Source organism: Bos javanicus, chromosome 17, assembly GCF_032452875.1.
Source record: "Bos javanicus breed banteng chromosome 17, ARS-OSU_banteng_1.0, whole genome shotgun sequence".
Lineage (NCBI taxonomy): Eukaryota > Metazoa > Chordata > Mammalia > Artiodactyla > Bovidae > Bos > Bos javanicus.
Window position 1 is genome coordinate 64022339 of NC_083884.1, and position 18414 is coordinate 64040752.

Sequence of the window (18414 nt, forward strand, 5' to 3'; positions counted from 1 at the left end):
TTGATCCCTGGCCGGGGAACTAGGAAATCACATGTCACATGGTAGGGCAAAAAAAAAATTTCACTTAGCCACAAAATCTCCACTGAGAACTACTGAATCTTCCTCTAGCAACTCCAAAGGACATCACTTTGGGATCTGGTAGGGCCCCAGGACAATTACACACACATCGGTTGGCAATTAACTTTGTAAAGCAATTATTTATTTAATTTTTTGGCTGCGCTGGGTCTGCATTGCTGCGTGCGGGCTCTCTGGCTGCGGCGAGCAGGGGCTACTCTCTTGTGGTGGTGTGCGGGCTTTTCCTTGCGGTAGCTTCTCTGGTTGTGGAGCACAGGCTCAGAAGCTGTGGCACACAGGCTTAATTGCCCCATGGCATCTTCCTGGACCAGGGATTGAACCCGTGTCCTCTGCATTGGCAGGCGCCTTCCTAACCACTGGGCCACCAGGGAAGCCCAGTTGCCAGTTAACTGAGGATTCTGGTTATCAGGATGCTGGGGAACCCCATGAAGCCACATGGTCTCATGGTCTCTCTTCTGGGTGTCGTCGGGATGTCCTAGTACCTAGAGGGCTTGGGGGCCTGCCTCCCTGTCCAGGGTCTCATTTCCCCCTCTCCCCTCTGGCTCCTCTCGTGCCCTCTGCTGCCCTGTAGCTTCATCTACTCTGTGCTGGTGATTGTCTCAGCGGCCCTCTACCTGGCGGGGATCGAGGCGTACCTGGCCGTCATGGTCTTTGCCTTGGTCCTGGGCTGGATGAACGCCCTTTACTTCACCCGCGGGCTGAAGCTGACGGGGACCTATAGCATCATGATCCAGAAGGTACAGGGCAGGCGGTTCCCCCTGGGCTTTGTGTGTCCTTGGAGGGAGCCACACATACCACATGTGCACAGATAGTGCCGCTGGCCCTGAGGCTGCGGGGTGGTGTAGGGGCAGTGGGCAGGGCCTGGACATGGGGCGGGGCAGGGTGGAGCTGGAGAGAAGGTGTGGGATGAGGAGCTGGGAAAGCGAGAAACCACGTATCTCATCTCTGCTTCCTATTCCCACCGGGGTGTCTAGATCCTCTTCAAAGACCTTTTCCGCTTCCTGCTGGTCTACTTGCTCTTCATGATCGGCTACGCGTCAGGTGAGCCCCGGGTGCCCAGGCGGGCCTGGCGGGGGTGGCACCCGGGCTGAAGCAGCCGCCATGGTGTCTGGAGGAGAATATCCAGCGTTTGTAGGGTTCTCTTTGTGTGCCTGGCATTGAGCCAAGTCCTCTCCCATCCCTGCCTCATTTAATCCTCCCAACAAGTCTGTAAGGGAAGTGCGTTTCTTATGACCTTTCACAATTAAGGAAACTGAGGCTTAGATTAAGTAAGGTTAAATAACGTGCCCAAGTTCAAAAGCTAGGAAACGGTAAAACTGCCATCTTAGCTACTGTGACAAAAGAAGCCGCCCCAAAACTTAGTGACTTTAAACAACCACCCTTTTTATTTTTGGCTATGTTCTGCAGCATGTGGGATCTTAGTTCCCTAACCAGGGATCGAACCTGTGCCCCCTAAAGTGGAAACATGGAGTCTTAACCTCCAGGGAAGACCCCCGAACAGCCACCATTTATTATTATGCTCAAGTCCATGGGTCTGCTGGGTGCTTGTGCTGACCTGGGCCAGATTTGGGCTCCCGTGTCTGTGTTCGCTGGCGGACTGGCTGCAGCTGACTAGCGTAGCTAGGGCTGGCCTCCATTGGGAGTGACTTTGCTGTCTTCCTCGGGGTCACTCATCTCTAGCTAGCTAGCTTGGACTTGGTCACACGGTGGTCTGAGGGTTCCCAGATGTAAGCAGAAGTGTTCGAGATCACTGACTGGCACAGCGTCACTCTCTCTCTCACCTTATTGGCCAAAGCAAGCCTCAGCCTGATTCAAAGAGTGGGGAAACAGGGGAATTCCCTGGTGGTCCAGTGGTTAAGACTCAGCGCTTCCACTACAGGGGACCTGGCTTCAACCCCTGGTCTGGGAACTAAGATCCTATATATCGTGCGAACAGCCAAAAAATAAAAAGAGTAAAAATCAAAGAGTGTGGAAATAGATTCTACCCTCTTGGTGGCAGGAGCTACAAAGCCTCTACTAGGCTGTATCCTTGATGTCACGATGCCTTGGGACCTCAGTGGCACAGGGGGGCAGGGCCAGGGTTGGGGAAGGTAATCAAGCTGTCGGGCTGGTCGCCAGGGGCGGGTGACCGGCCACCCGACGCCCAGGATCCAAAAGGAGCAGCACTCGGAGGCTTCATCTGGGCTTCATGGGAAGGGAGGCGCGCCACAGTTAGCTGATGTCTGGAGGGGGTGACGGCCGTAGTGAGCACAGCTCTGGGCGCAGTCAAGGCTGGTGCCTGGTTTCACCTTCCTCCCTTCCTTTCTGTGCTGCTGTGAGCTGGGAAACAGGAACACGAGAGTGAGTCTGCCCTGGAATGCTGGCATCCCAGACTGCCAAGACCTGTAAGAACAGTCAGCTCAGTGAGGTTCTCCTAGCCTTGGCACCGTTGACATTTGGGGTCAGACAGTTGTCTGTGGTGGGGACTGTCCTGTACATGGTGGCATGTTGGGCGGCATCCCTGGTCTTGACCCAGTAGGTGCCCGTAGTGTCCCTCCTCCACTTGTGACACCAAAAATGTCTCTAAACCTGCCAAAGGTGCCCTGGGGGACAAATTATCCCCGGTTGAGAACCACTAGGCTGAGTCCTGGGACCCTCTTCCTTGTTAATAAGAGTTTGTGGAAAGAGCAAAGGCTTTGCGTGCAGGAGGACCCAGATTCAACCACTGGCTTGGCTTCCACTCTGGGTGACCTTGGGCCAGCCTCCCCGCCCTCCCCAGGCCTCAGTGTTCCCCTCCATCAAATGGGAAGGGGCCTCCCTACCTCTCACCCTCCATGACCGTCACTGCCGTCCCTCCCGCAGCCCTGGTCTCGCTCCTGAACCCGTGTGCCAACTTGAAGGTGTGCGATGAGGACCACGCCAACTGCACAGTGCCCACCTACCCCTCATGCCGCGACAGCGAGACCTTCAGCACCTTCCTCCTGGACCTCTTCAAGCTCACCATCGGCATGGGTGACCTGGAGATGCTGAGCAGCACCAAGTACCCCGTGGTCTTCATCATTCTGCTGGTCACGTACATCATCCTCACATTCGTGCTGCTCCTTAACATGCTCATCGCCCTCATGGGGGAGACAGTGGGCCAGGTGTCCAAGGAGAGCAAGCACATCTGGAAGCTGCAGGTGAGCCCGCCCCGCTGGCCGCTCTGCCCTGGGGCCACCTGGCCTGCTGCACCTCCTCGGCCTGGAGCTCTGGGCGAGCCGCACCACCCCGTTCCACCTCCACTTCCCAGTCTGTTTAATGGGCACAGATAAAGCCTGCAGGTCTGTTTCCCAGAGCCACCTAGCTGATTTCCATTGGCTTCTGCAGCTCAGCTGCCCTTGCGGTCCCATTCATGGAATGCAATCCCCCCAGCTCCAGGGAGGGAGCGCTCTAGGCACCGGAAATGCTCAGAGAGCCTCACATTTCAGTGGGGTTTCCGCACGGAGCCCGGGGGCAGCTTCTGTGCCCCAGCCGGGCCCAAGACACCAGGCTGGCATGGGAGCAGGCCACCCCAGAGCCAGGAAGCATCAGCATAGTCATCAGAGGGGCTCCCCACTCCCCCTGCCCCCCCAACCCCAGGCAGATGTGTTGGGTGTGGATGCGCTGGGGAGCTGCTGCCTTTGTTTCCCGCAGGTTTCCGTGCAAGCCTAGGGAGCAGAGGGCCTGGGGGGAGGGTGTCACTGCCTGCCTGGCTGCAGGCAGTTCAAGAACCCGGGTTCCCGATAAACAGCCTTACCACGAGGCCCGGCAAGGCAGCACCCACACTTACCGGGACTTGGCACATTTTCAGGAAACGGCACAGTGAGGAAAAATAACTCCACGAGGTCCTCCCCCGAGGTCTGGGTCTCAGGGGACCATGGGACCTGCTCTTACCCTTCATCTCTACCACTTCCTCCCTCAGGCCTCAGTTTCCCTGCTGGATGTAACTTGTAACATGCCAACTCACAGCCTGTGGACTAGATTTGACCAGCAAAGATTTATTTGTTTTCTGCATCACTATATATTTTTTAAAAAATTAATGCAAAAAAATTTTAATTGAGAGATTTCATAGAAAAATCCAGATTTCTGGCCTTTCTTGAAAAGTTGGAAGCCTTGCAGGCGGGCCCACATTCCTGGATGAATGAGAGGTGGCTGCCCCCTTCACACGGGGTGGGGGTCTCCTGCACCTCCAGGTCTGCCCCATCCCCACCCCTCCCTGGGGATGCCCAGCACTGAGGGGACACTGGTGTCCTGGGGCACAGGCTGCTGACCCTTCATTCATTTTCTCTGGCCAGGCGCCTGTAGGTATTTGAGTCTTTAATGCAGGAGTGGTGGGAGCTAGAAAGCCTGGTTCTCTGCGTCATTCCTGCCTTGAGAACAGTTAGGCAAGGCCGGGCGTGGCTCACCCGCCGCCCGCCCACCCTCTCTCCCCACAGTGGGCCACCACCATCCTGGACATCGAGCGCTCCTTCCCCGTGTTCCTGAGGAAGGCCTTCCGCTCCGGTGAAATGGTGACCGTGGGCAAGAGCTCGGACGGCACTCCAGACCGCAGGTGGTGCTTCAGGTGAGGCCGGGTTGGGCGAGACCACCGGGCCTCCTTGTGCTTTCTACCCATTGCCACTTCTGAGCCATGGAAGCCCCCAGGGGCCTGACCGGAGCTCAGTTCCACTGCCTGATCCTGTGGGTTCAGTTCTCAGCCTCGTTTTTTTCATCTGTGAAATGGGGACAATGATAGCATCACTGTATTGGCCAGCTGTGCATATTAGACGGGTTGGCACATGAGATGTGCCCGGCCAGCACCCAACGCACATTGGGGCAGACACCCTGAAGCAGCCGGTGTTACTGCTCTCTCCTTTGCTGGAGGAAGCAGACTCAGAGGCAGTTATAAAAAAAAAAAAGCAGGAGGGTGTGCTGGAAGGCTGGAGCTTAGAGGCTGCCTGGGGGTGGGGAAGGGGTGCCTTCTCTGGGCAAGGGGGCTCTCCTTGACCCTCTGTCTGCTGTGGCCCCACCAGGGTGGACGAGGTGAACTGGTCTCACTGGAACCAGAACTTGGGCATCATTAACGAGGACCCCGGCAAGAACGAGAACTACCAGTACTATGGCTTCTCGCACACCGTGGGCCGCCTCCGGAGGGGTGAGTTGGCGGGGCGGTCAGGGGAGGTGTGGGGGAGACTGAGGGGCACAGAGGGGGAGCCCTGGTTATCCTCAGCACCGTTTTGTTTGGAGCAGTCCTGTCCCTTCCCTGGGACTCAGTATTCACGTCTGTAGAATGGGAGGGTGTGATGGGCTGGCCGCCGAGCTTCCTCTGCTGCCTGTGAAAGCCTGGGCTCTTCCACTCAGCCGAGAACAGTCGGGAGGCCTTGGGCTCGCAGGCCTCCTGACCTGGGCTTGAATCCTGATTCTTTCATTTTACTCCTGTATGTTCCGAGGCGGGCTCCATGACCTCTCTGAGCCCCAGTTGCCACCTCTGTAAAACGGGGATAATATACCTCCCGCTTTAGAGCACTGACTTCCCTGGTGGCTCAGACAGTAAAGCGTCTACCTATAATGCGGAGACTCGGATTCTATCTCTGGGTCGGGAAGATGCCCTGGAGAAGGAAATAGCAACCCACTCCAGTACTCTTGCCTGGAAAATCCCAAGGATGGAGGAGCCTGGTTGGCTGCAGTCCATGGGGTCGCAAAGAGTTGGACACAACTGAGCGACTTCACTTTCCTTTTCCTTTCGCCCCCTGCTGAGTGCGTGGGACATCAAAGGCGCGCAATACACGGGCGCATGCGCTCTCTGGCCACCCTCACCCCGCCCTCCACCGCTCTCACTGCAGATCGCTGGTCCTCAGTGGTGCCCCGCGTGGTAGAGCTCAACAAGAACTCCAACCCGGACGAGGTGGTGGTGCCTCTGGACAACGTAGGGAACCCCAGCTGCGACGGCCACCAGCAGAGTTACCCCCCTAAGTGGAGGACTGACGACGCCCCGCTCTAGGGCCGGCAGGCAGGAGCAAGGTCCTCTCCGCCGCCCATTTCCAGTCCAGCTGCATTTCAGAGGTGCCCCCCACCGGGGTGTGCCGCGCCCCGTACCCTCCTTCGACCCCCAGAGGTGAGGGCCAGGCACATCCCAGGGAGGCCCCAGGACCCTCTGGTCTCCAGGCTCCTGCCCGCCCCCCACGTCCCCCGCCCCACCTCCCTGGCCCGGGCACGGGACGCCTGGTCGCCTGTCTCACTCCCATGGAGTCACAGTAAGGGACACCAGGGTCTCCGCCCACCGGAACTCAGCTCCCTGCCTCTTCATTTATTTATTTGCTCTGCTCTCAGGAAAGTAGCCCAACCCCCAGCCCCGAACCGGAGCATGGCCGGGGCCCCAGGACCGGATCCCAGGTGCAGGGCCGGCTGCACAGGCCACCCTGGGCTGAAGTGCGGTGGCTTTGATGAGGGGCCGGGCCCTGGGTGGGTCTGGGATTGTCGGTGCTCAATAAATGTTCATTGATGGTGGAGATGGTGGGGGCAGTGGTAGCAGGCATGGGGGGAAGACAGCAGGGAGACCGTGAGCAAAGAGATACCTCTGTGGTTGGGGGTAGGGTGGGGATAAGAAGCCGGGGCAGGAGTTACAACCAAGGAAGTGTTCAGGGTGATGGTTGGAGGGGCTGGACTCGGCGGTGGTGGTGACTGAGAGATGGGGGTGAGCTTGGGGTGTGATGGGGAGGTAGAGATGAAGGGAGTGAGGAGAAGAGAGTACTGGTGGAGGCATAACGGTGCTGTGGGGAGACAGTTAAGTCTCCAGAGGTGCTGGGAGAGGTGATGACGTTGGTGGGGAAAAATGGTGCCAGTGGGGAGATGGTAAAGCTCATCATGGCGGAGTGATGCGGGTTCAGGGGGAGTAGGCAAGCAGTTGGGAGGGGCAGAGCAGAGGCGGAGACGACAGCCACGGAGGTGGGTGAGCCATCCGGTGTCCAGTGGGGTGATGGTGAGGGGGAGAGCAGCCCTAATAAGGACAGCGGGGCCCACTGGAGTCGAGAGAGAACCTTTGGTTGGGACCACGCACCAGGGGAGCTGTGAACGTGAGCTGGAGCTTCCCTTCCGAGGGCTGCCATTCTCCCCAGGTCACACCCCACTGCTGATCCAGCCCTGGGGCAGCTCCAAGCCTCCGGGCATGAGAAGGGGCCCTCTGGTTTTCCTCTGACCTCCCAGGTCCCTGATCCTGGCTTGGACCCAGTCTTAGGTCCCCTCTGAAGCTTCAGTTGAGAAGAGCTTGGGACTCTGGAGGACCTGGCCAAGGACAGCTGCAGTGGGAGACACAGGGCGTGGGGTCTGAAGACCCGGCTTTGTACCCTCTGCCCAAACAGTGGCAAGAGGTCACTTCTCTGGGCCTCCTTGTTCCCTGTCTGTTAGAAGGATGTCAATTACTTGAAGGATGGGAATCTCTTCGGCTATCGGAATGAAGCGGAGAATGAAGGGGAGACTCGTATTACCACTGAGGGTGGCTGGGGGGGCGCCAGCCTTCCCACAGACCCGTTCTTTCGGTCTCCCTTTACGTTGGCTTCCAAGGGCTGATGGGCTGCCCTTGTGGTCCATGGATGACCCAGCTTCTCCCAAGGATACTTTCTTCCTCATTCCAGCATTCTTTTTTTTTTTTTTTTAATAATTTTATTTATTTATCTTCGGCTGTGCTGGGTCCTTGTTGCTGCACAGGCTTTTCTCAAGTTGTGGTTAGTGGGGGCTACTCTGGTTGCGGTGCACGGGCTTCTCATTGCGGTGGCTTCTCTTGTTGCGGAGCACGGGCTTTAGCACTTGGGCTTTAGTGGTTGCAGCATGCGGGCCCTAGAGCACAGGCTCAGTAGCTGTGGTGCACAGGCTTAGTTGGTCTGCGGCATGTGGGATCTTCCCAGTCAGGAATGGAACCCGTGTCTCTGGCATTGGAAGGCAGATTCTTTACCACTGAGCCACCAGAGAAGCCCTCCAGCATTCTTAATGGAGGTCCCAAGAGCCATTCTGTTTGAATGGACATGGGTCACAAGTCATACCTGAGCCAGTCCTATCCTGGGGGATGGGATACCCTCCCTGGCTGAGCCAAGGCTTCTACGAAATGGTAGGTAGTTCCTAAACTCTTGAGACTCGGTGTCCTCATGTGTAAAATGGGCGCTGACTTTGTGAAGGTCAAGTGATTCCCTGGGCTTTTCAAAGAAGAGAGAATTGTGGTTGTGGTGTTCATACATCAACATGTTTGGGGCAGCAAGTCACAGAAGACTTATGTTGACTTGAAGAAAAGAATATTTAATATCTCAGCAAGATGTCCCAAGTTAGGGAGGGCAGTAAGGCTTGTTAATTCAGTCTCTGTGATTCATTAAGGGTTCTGCCAGCTCACTATTCCTTCAGGCATTTATCAGGCACTGTGCTGGTCACCGCCCACCAAGCGTGCTGGCTTTTTCCTCACATGTGCTGTGCTTAATCATTCAGGCATGTCTGACTCTTTGTGGCCCCATGGACTGTAGCCCACCAGGCTTCTCTGTCCATGGGTATTCTCCAGGCAAGAATACTGGCATGGGTTGCCATGCCCTCCTCCAGGGGATCTTCCCAACCCAGGGATCGAACCCAGGTCTCCAACCCACATTGGAGGCAGATTCTTTACTGTCTGAGCCACCAGGGAAGCCGTGGGGCTCCATCAAAGACACAAGATGGAGCCACTGTTTCGGGCATTTCACCCAGATTCAGAGGCATCCAGGGCTTCCCTGGTGGCTAAGATGGTAAAGAATCCACCTGCAATACAGGAGACCCGGGTTCAATTTGTGGGTTGGGAAGATCCTCTGGAGACGGAAATGACAACCCATTCCCATATTTTTGCCTGGAGAATTCCATGGACAGAGGAGCCTGGCAGGCTACAATCCATGGGGTTGCAAAGAGTTGGACACGACTGAGCAACTCACATTTTTGTTGTTCAGGGGCATCCAGATGAAGGAGAAATGGTACTTCCTATGTCTCTCTATGAGAGAGATGTTTTCCCTAAAGTCCCCCAGCCAAGGTTCCCTCTTGTATTATTGGCCAGAATTGTGTCATGTGGCCTGTGCTTCAGCCAATCAGCAGGCTGGAAGCAGCAGTTGTCCTAAAGCAGCAGAAAGCAATATAGAGAAAGGAAGTTTCCCCAGCCAGGTCTTGGTTCTGTGGGAAAAGAGGATGTGGAAACCACTATTGCCTCTGCAGCCAGATGCCCTCCCCGCCACCCCATCTTTCCACTGGAAGGCAGGCAACATTGTCACGGAACATGACTGTGACTTATCCTGGGGCCATAAGGAGGTCATTTCTCTAGGAGTTTTGTGATGGGTTGGCCCACAAAATCAAAACACCCTCTTAACTCAAAAAGATTCCATAAATTATTGAGGTGAATGCAGAATGCATTCTTTTAAAATAGTGAAATCATTGTAGGCTATGACTTTTCCTATGGGAACATTTTTAGCTAAATAGATAGCAACTTTTTCAATTGTGATTTTCTAAATAATTTGATGGTGTGGGTGTTGATTTTCTGTAAGGTTTTCAAAAGCTGTTTCAGGGGAATTTCAAATATTTTCCAGCCGTTGAGATTTTGTTTGTTCCTGTGAGATCCTAATGATGACCTTTGCCAATGTCCTTCAAAGGACTGGGCGTGAACTGGTGGTAGGTCAAAACATTTTCAGGGGACACATTGGCCATAGAATTGCTTAGAGAAAAATATCCCTCCTGATTATGACGTGGTCTCTGTTTGATGCTTCTGAGCTTTTAAGGCCTTCCTAACATGAATCTCTCTTTACGGAGAAAAACCCCAGGCTCAGAATCTCCGAAAGGCAGAGCTAGAATCAGGAATGATATTAACTTCTCCAGGACTACAGGGACTGAGGATGAGGGGAGAGAGATCCCGAGGCAATTTGGGATGCTGATACTTGTGTTAGCCTGCAGCAATGGCCCTGACTCTCCCCTTTAGCCGTTCCTTTCCAGTACCTCTTTTTCTTTCCACTGTGGGCAGAGCAGGACTTGTTCTAACCAATGGGGTGTTAGCAGACCTGCCGAGGCCAGCACCTAGGAAGATGAGGGGTACATGGAACAGAGCTGCGCCAGCCCAGCCAAGCCTCACAGAAATCAGAGGGCCCCCAACCAACGTGGGACCAAAACTTTTTTTTTTGGTATGCTATTGAGTTTTCGCGATTTTGTTCAAGTGCAAATCATCAATTTTGTGGCAATAGCTAACAAATACAGACAACAGGAAAAAGAGTAACTGGAACCTGGTCAGGCTGCAAAAACCTGAATGTCCATTGCACTCCATGTTATAGATGGGGAAACAGAGGCTCGGAGAGGGGAAGACTTGTGCCCAGGGCACCCAGTTGGTAAGTGGTGGAGGTGGGATTTGAACTCATGTATTCTCATGCCAGAGAGAAAAACACTCTGATGCCTGGAGGGGTGAGAGTTAGTGAGGCCAGATCACTTCTGCTGTGGGTGAAGACCCTGGTTGTCTCCTATCGCTAATGCTGAACCCCGGAGACTGTCAGTTTAAACATACCCCTAACTTTATCCCAACAAGGATTTCTTATTGTGTGCATGCGTGTGTATTTAATAATGATAAAGCACTTGTATGTCATATATGACAGCAGGGCTTTTTTCATCCCAAGTTTAAAGCACCACCGGGAAATAATTAGTGCTACCAGAGTCAAAAACAAAGGGACCCCATCAGAGAAGACAGTCGCAGAAACTCTCGGATCTTAATTGAACAATTACCTCTTATGCCTATGAATAGTTCATTATTACATGCCCTGTTATTATTAGCTGTTATTATTGTTTTAGATGAATGCTGGGAATTTTTTAAAAAAATCAAAAGCCATTTTCAACCACACTGTTCATCTCCCCCTGGCTTTCACACGCTCCTGACATTTCCGATGTAATAATGTCGTAGTCGGCAGTCAATTTTCTACACCTCGCCTGGATAACGGTGTATTCGGATCATTTTGGTTGTTGGATGGAGTGGTTAAATACTCCAGGCCTCTGTTCATACTGTTATTAATTTCTGGTTCCTTGGTGAAAGCATTTACATGAGAATCAAGCACCTCCCGCTTTTTATTTTTTAGGAATCTGAAGTCCTGGGGAACAATGGGGAGATCCTTGTTCATCCCAACCTTTTGGGACAGAAACAAAAGGAGGTGGTGGTGATGGAGCCAGAGGACAGAGGAGAAGCCGCCTTGGGCAGTAGAGACCCAGGCCCCAGGGAAGGAGGGCAGGAGGCTGGGTCAGGAGAGGCCAGGCTGGGAGTCTTGTGACTTTGGAGGGAAACACAAAAAGGAGGGGACAAATGAGCACATGTAAGGCATCTTCCGTGTGTTAGGTGCTGTGCTCAGTGCTTGGGATTCAATCTCAGGGACTATGTGTGAGCGCTTATGAATTGGTGTGGATGCCTCTCTGGAAGGCAGACTCTCTTCCTTATTCACAGCACCTCAGTTTGTTCAGAGTTCTCCACTCTGCTCCACAGTCATGGGCTTTATCCAGATGCACCCACCACTGTGATTCTATTTCCCTTACTAGGTACTGGTATAGGAATAGCCACATAAATGAGTTCTGGACCATGAGACAAAAGAGAAAGTCTGCTGAAGGAAGAGGGATTTGGGGGAAATTGGAGAAATATAAGAAACACTGTCTTCTCTTTTGCTAGGCACCATCAGGACTGGGTGTGATGCCTGGAACTGTAGCAGCCATTTTGTGATCATGAAGGGGCTTAGTGGAGCAGAAAGAAGAAAAGGACATGGGTACCTGATCTCACCATTGTGCTAGTGAATTAACCAACCCTGGAGCCACTCTGCCTTAGGGTTTCTTATGATTGTTTGAGATAGTAATTTTTTTTCCTCATCTATACCAATGCGTCAGGGTTTCCTATTACTCTGCCAAAATCATGAAGACACAAGAACAAACTTTTCTGCCTGTTTTATAGATGAAGAAAGTGAGACTCAATGAAGTAAATGCATTTGCTTAAGTACACACAGCCTGGATGTGGTGGACTCCAGCATTTGAACCCTCTGTCTTAGAAGGAGACCCCTGCTGGGAGGTGGCAGGATTTTTTTTTTTTTTTTCGTCAGTCTTAGCTATGTGGCTTTTCCACAGCACAAGGACTTTGTTTTTCCCACAGGCTGTTGATGGCTTCTAACAGATGAAACCAGGACAGGTTAAGTGGAGCTGGGACTCAAACCCAGGTCCCCATATCTGAGCTCAGGCTCATCTCTGCATCTCAAGGTTCTCAGTGATGTCAGAGAGCCTCCTGCTTTATCTGAGACCCCCACAGTCTAGGATATACTCACTGGATCCCACAGATCTGCCTTTGGCTGCTACAGGGTGGGGCAGCTGATTGTAGAGACTGGCCACCAGAGGCTGCTGTAGTCATGCCCAGGAGCCTCCTCAGAGGAGGCCGTAGGGAAACTTGGAACCTGGCGCCATGGTCTGGGAGGAGCCCCTAGCGTGAGCTCCCCATGAGGTGAGGCTGAAGCTACAGGCCAAGGAAACCCCACCATGCCACTCCCACCAGGTGAAAAAGGAGTCTCTGCCTCCGGGGAGTCTAGGACCTAGTTGCTGTGTGCCCTCAGGCGAGTTGCCTCCCTCCTCTGAAACTCACTTTTCTCATTTTCAAAATAAGGACATCATCCCAACTTCTCAAACGAGGGCTTCCTCTCTCTTCCTGGTGGTCTTTCCCCTCTTTGGAGCCCAGCTCAACACGGTGGACAAAAACCAATTAGGACATGAGGCCCAACGACTCCAGGGCAGGTCTGGATCCCAGTTCTGATTCTGCTGCAAACCCATGAGGAGTCTTTGTGTTGCAGATGGGGAAACTGAGGCCCAGTGGGGAGAGGAGACTTAGTTCTCCCACTTGCAACACAAATTAGGACTCAGTATTTCCTGAAGTCCCGTTTGTTCCTTGGGATGCTAACAGAAACAAACAAAAACTTAGCTGATAGGAAAAAGTTAGGGAAATGCTGGGCTAAATCTGGAAGGCTATCTTCCCCGCGGGCTTCCCATGTGGCACAAGTTGTAAAGAGCCTGCCTGCTAATACAGGAGACAAGAGATGTGGGTTTGATCCCTGGGTTGGAAAGTTCTGGAGAAGGGATAGGCTACCCATTCCAATATTCTTGGGCTTCTCTGGTGGCTCAGATGGTAAAGACTCCGTCTGCAGTGGAGGAGACCTGCGTTCGATCCCTGGCTTGGGAAGATCCCCTGAAGGAGGGCATGGCAACCCACTCCAGTATTCTTGCCTGGAGAATCCCCATGGTCAGAGGAGCCTGTCAGGCTACAGTCCACGGGGTCGCAAAGAGTTGGACACGACTGAAGTGACTGAGCACGCAAGCATGCACATCTACCCTGCAGGACTTTTCAGAACCTTTAATATCTAATGTGACTTACCATATTAAATCCATGTGCAAATAATATACTAATATACATCTCCACGATGCTGGAGGGAGGGTGAACCAGGCCTCGGTTTCTCAAACTCTTTTAACCTAGAAACCCATTTTGCAATGTGAAAATCAGCCTCTGGTGATGACAGGAATAATCCACCTTCAGAAGAGGCTCCATGCCGCCTAGAGGATTTGACTGCTGCTGCTGAGTCGCTCAGTCATGTCCGGCTCTCTGCCACCCCATGGACTGCAGCCCGCCAGGCTCCTCTGTCCATGGGATTCTCCATGCAAGAATACTGGAGTGGGTTGCCATGCCCTCTTCCAGGGGATCTTCCCGACCCAGAGATCAAACCTAGGTCTCCTGCATTGCAAGCAGATTCTTTACGGCTGAGCCACCAGGGGCCCCTCAGACTTGACCGCCCTTTGCCTATGTTCAGCCGCATGTGGTGCATGCTTTGTGATACAGACGCACTTGACATTGAGAAAACTGCTCAAAGAGGCAGCCACTTGCCAAGGCCACATGCTGGTGGGAGGCAGCCTGGGGCAAGGGGAGGCAGGGCCCACTCACAGCACTAATTTGCCCTGTCATCCTGGTCACACATCACGTGATGCTGTCCCAGCCCTTCAAATGCCACCACCACTCCCGACCGAGGCCCATGGCCACACGTCGAGTCTATGGGAACCGGCCAGTTTTCCTGCCTCCTGCCTCCTCCTCTCCCCTTGTCACTCTCTGGTGAGCTAAACAAAAAAATCTTTTGTTCCCCCGGGCTTGCCCACCCACCATGGCTGGGCCCCACCTTCCAATGGCCAGCGAAGGGGGCCCCGTAGTGACTGCGTGGGCCCTTTAAAGACTCCCGAAACGCGCATGCGCACTACAGCGCAAGTAGGAGAAACCCTGGCGCAGGGCACGCGGGGCACGAGGAGTCCCAGGTGCAGCTCAGCGCTGCGGAGCGAGGTCGAAGTCGCTGCTTGGAGGCTAGGCGCGGGAATGAAAATGGGAGCGGGATCTAAAGGCTGGGATGAGACAAGAAGACGTGGAGCTAGCCCACAAAGGTGAGTGTCCCTGCCATGGACTCCCCTGCAATTAAAGCTTTGCCGAAGCCCTTACGCGCATCTGAGGCCTCTGGAACATGGAGTGATCTAACTGTTGTTATGATGGGAAGTGGTAGTAATATACGTGGTTCCAGCACATGCCTACGGGACTAGACAGCTCACCTCTAACTAGGGATGAACCCCAGATACCCAGAGAGGGAGAAGCTTCTAGTGTCTTTATAAAGGGAAGGCAGGCAGCTCTGGTGGGGGAGCAGGTGGCTCCTCTCTGCGTCCATCACCCACAGGAGGTCCCAGCAGCGCCGCAGGGTGTGGGAACCAATGCTGGATCTGCGTTCTGGAGCCAGGCAGGACGTGTTCAGGGATCGGTGGTGGTTTTAGTCTCTGCATAGGAGTTAAGAGCTTCGATTCTGAATCAGAAGGCCGGTGTTCTGCCCCCGCCTGCCCCTTCTCTGAGCTCCATCCTGAACTGCGTGAACTTAGGCAAAGTGATCGCCCTTCTCTGGTCTTGCTGGCCTCAAGTATACCACGTACACCTGAACTGTGGTGAGAGCTACCTACTACTTAGCGCTGAGCCTGGGCCTGTTGGCCTGCAGGAACAGGGCTGTCGGTAATTGTAGTGATGATAACATCGTTAACACCTGCACTGCTCCTCTACGTGGTTTTAACGAGGCTGGAGAGCCCTTTGAGCTCAGCTCCCTCAGCCCCCAGGGAGAAGAAACCCGGCCAAGGCACCCAGGGAGCTGGTACTAGGACGGAGCTGGGTCCTGGGCTCAGGCCCGGACTGGCTGTGCTCCATGGCCCCACCTGCTTGCCTCTTCACTCGCCCTGCAGAGGGGTCAGGAGGTTTTCCTCTGATAGGGGACGGGTCCTCACCCTGGATGTGAGGGACCTGGCCTGGAGGGTGGCTGCAGTCTCTGTCCCCTTGCCTGGCGGGCCTGCTGGTAGGCCTAGGACCTGGGGACCTGGGCTACCTAGCATTGGTGCAGAGGTGGCTGCAGTGGTAGCCCCGGGGACAGCCAGTCCACGGGCTGCCGCCCCCAGCGCTGAGCCTGCTCTGCCCCGCCCCTGTCCCAAGTGCCCACACTGTGGTCTCCTTGAATTCCATTCCTGGTTTTGGTGTTGCCCTCTTTGGGGATGGACTGGTTCTGGGTCACTTAAAGTACCTATGGTAGGACTTGTACCTAGGGCATGCTCCCTCCAGAGGCTGGATAGCCCTGGGCGCTGCGATGCCCCTGGTGAGCTTCAGAGATGTGTGAAGGTAGAACGTCTGGGGGCAGCCTGGGCCCAAGTGTGGGGCTTGATGCCAGAACCCGCCTCCCTCTTCCTCTCTTTGTGGCTGTTTTTCAGATCCTCTGTGTCCTCATCTGTAAAACAGGGATGATTTTATTATGACCTGAAAGGGCCATTGTGAGACTCAGTTACATGAGGTCAGAAAAGCACTGTGTCGGTGCTCCTTTGCATCCTGTCTGTGGTCAAACCCAGTGGCCTTCGGGCCTCCCCGGTGGCTCAGGGGTAAAGACTCCACCTGCCAGTGCAGGAGACTTGGGTTTGATCCCTGGTTCAGGAAGATCCCCTGGAGAAGGAAATGGCAACCCGCTCCAGTATTCCTGCCTGGGACATCCCATGGACAGAGGAGCCTGATGGGCTTTGGTCCACAGGGTCGCAGAGTCAGACACGACTTAGCGACTAAACCACCACCACCAGGGGCCTTTCACGCAGCGATGGCTTCCCTGGCCTGTCACCCAGCCGGACCCCTGCTCCTGCTCTTCAGGCCCTGGTGACATGTCTGGCTCACTGACCCGGCTCAGAAGGGCCTGGGTCCTGCCCTGGACACAGCCTCTTCTTGAAACCTCCGTGTGCTGCCAGGCTCTGGGGCCTGGCCTTAGGGAGGTGGATGTCCCCACTGCAAGGTCACATCCAGGGTGTCCCCTCTGTCCCTCTTCTTCCCCGAATCTTGCCATGCCAGGCATCCAGATGGGGCTCCATGCATGAGAGGGCAGGCCTGAATCAGACTGGGGATACCTCCCATTCCCCTCTGTTCAGACATTGGGCCAGCAGTTCAGGGAGGAAGGAGGGGACAGGATGTGAACAAGAGTCTATGCTGTGGGGTTTGAACCCCAACTTTCCACAGACTTGCCGTGTGACCTCAGGCAGGTAACTTCACATCTCTGAGCCTCAGCTTCTTCCTCTAGAACACCCCTACCTTACAAGCTTCCTTCCCAGGTGGCGCTAGTGGCAAAGAACCCGCCTGCCAGTGCAGTCGATTTAAGACTTCCCTGGGTGGGGAAGATCCCTTGGAGGAGGGCATGGCCACCCACTCCAGTATTCTTGCCTGGAGAATCCTCATAGCCTGGCGGGCTACAGACCAGGGGGTCACAACAGAGACAGACACCACTGAAGTGACTTAGCACAGCACACCTTACAAGCAGTGGCGAGGCTCCCAAGAGATGCTGTGTATAGGAAAACGCCCAGTAAGCACCTGATACATGCTGAGCATCCTGGGGCAAGGGAGGTCTCCTGGATATCCCCAGGCCCCTGGGGCATGGGGTGTGTATGTGCTGGGGCTGGCCAGGGAGATGGCCACTGCTCAACCACTTTGGCCTGTCCCCAAGCCACACTGCTTAAGGGGACGCACAGAGGGTGCCAGGCACTGAGGGGGGCGGGATTAGTGACGCAGGGGGGACACCAACCCCAGATCCCCTCTGTACCCCTCAGGGAATGAGCCAGTGGGGCCTGGGCTCGGCTCTGTCTCGGCTGCCCTATGGACCGGTCGCTGGCCCTGCCGAGTGGCTGACACGTTAACAGGGTCAGAAGACCTAGGGGAGCAAATGAAACATCACCTACAAAGTGGCTCAGCAGAGGGGGTGCCGGGAGTCTCCCCACCTGCTCCCCAGGGCTCCGAGCCCTGCCAGGGGAGAAGACAGCCCGATTTACTCCTGGCGGGGGAAGGGTTGGGGGTGGTGGAGGAAGGAAGAACGAACAAACACAAGAGCTTAACGAAACAATCCCACAGCTGAGACACCATCTGTGTTTTCCTTTTTTTTTCTTTCTCTTCGTTTTTAAAACAATATAGTGCAGACCGTACTTCTCACAGTAGAATATAATGGTCAATTTTAGTATATAAAAAAAAACATTCTCAGAGATTCGATAATGCACTTAGTGCTTGAACAGGCCTTGGAGAGAGATACAGTACCGCTTCCAGAGTGCCAGAGGGGCCAGGACTTGGGAAAATTGGGCCTTAGGGACTTAATGGGGGTCCCCCCCATGCCTGCGTGATCCCCCCTCCCAAGTGGTGTGGGGCAGGCCTTGGAGGGTGGCTTGCAGGAAAAGTGGGTGGATTGGATCTCCCAGTTAAAACCAGCAGGTTGCCCTGGCACTGGCTCCTGGGAGGACCCCTGAAGGAAGCAGGGTCTGAGCCCTCTGACACTGTTAGCCCCTATGGCGCCTTTGTGCGAATAGGTCAATGCCGCCCCTTCCTCGAGGTTCAGAAAATTTGCTGTCATAAACACACACGTCTAGGATGCAAATGACGTCTCCTCGGATGAGTTTGCCCTTGTGCAGTACACAACCTGCACAACTGTGCCCGGCAGCCCCCCCATAAGAGGTCCTGGTGGGAAGGGGGAAGGTGGTGGTCCAGGGTCTGGAGAATGGAGATGGGAGTCTGTGTGGGGAAGGCATGATGGGGAGGGGAAGAGGGTCTAGAAGGGGAGGAGCAGAGGGACCAGCATTCCCCGGAGCCTCTTGTAGTCTGGTCTTCACCGGGATTGGACAGTGCGGGTGGGGGGGTGCTGTGGGCCCCCGCTGCTCTTTCTCCTGGAGACTGGGACCTCAAGAGGGAGGAGCTAAGCCCGGGGGGAGGGGCCTGCTCCGATCCCACCCCCGCCCCCAGGCCATCACATTTCCTCC

The 18414-nt window shown here is 54.6% G+C and overlaps 1 protein-coding gene across 2 annotated transcripts in view; it reads left to right on the forward strand.

Moving 5' to 3' along the window:
• TRPV4 (transient receptor potential cation channel subfamily V member 4) overlaps positions 1-6560 on the forward strand; it is a 36999-nt gene extending 30439 nt beyond the window's left edge. For both annotated transcript variants that reach the window (XM_061385094.1, XM_061385092.1), the window contains exons 11-16: positions 647-812; positions 1050-1116; positions 2917-3233; positions 4509-4636; positions 5085-5206; positions 5895-6560. In XM_061385094.1, coding sequence (XP_061241078.1) covers positions 647-812; positions 1050-1116; positions 2917-3233; positions 4509-4636; positions 5085-5206; positions 5895-6052 — 958 coding nt within the window. In that variant the 3' untranslated portion in view covers positions 6053-6560. The remainder of the gene's footprint in view (positions 1-646; positions 813-1049; positions 1117-2916; positions 3234-4508; positions 4637-5084; positions 5207-5894) is intronic.
• The last annotated feature ends 11854 nt before the right edge of the window (positions 6561-18414 follow it).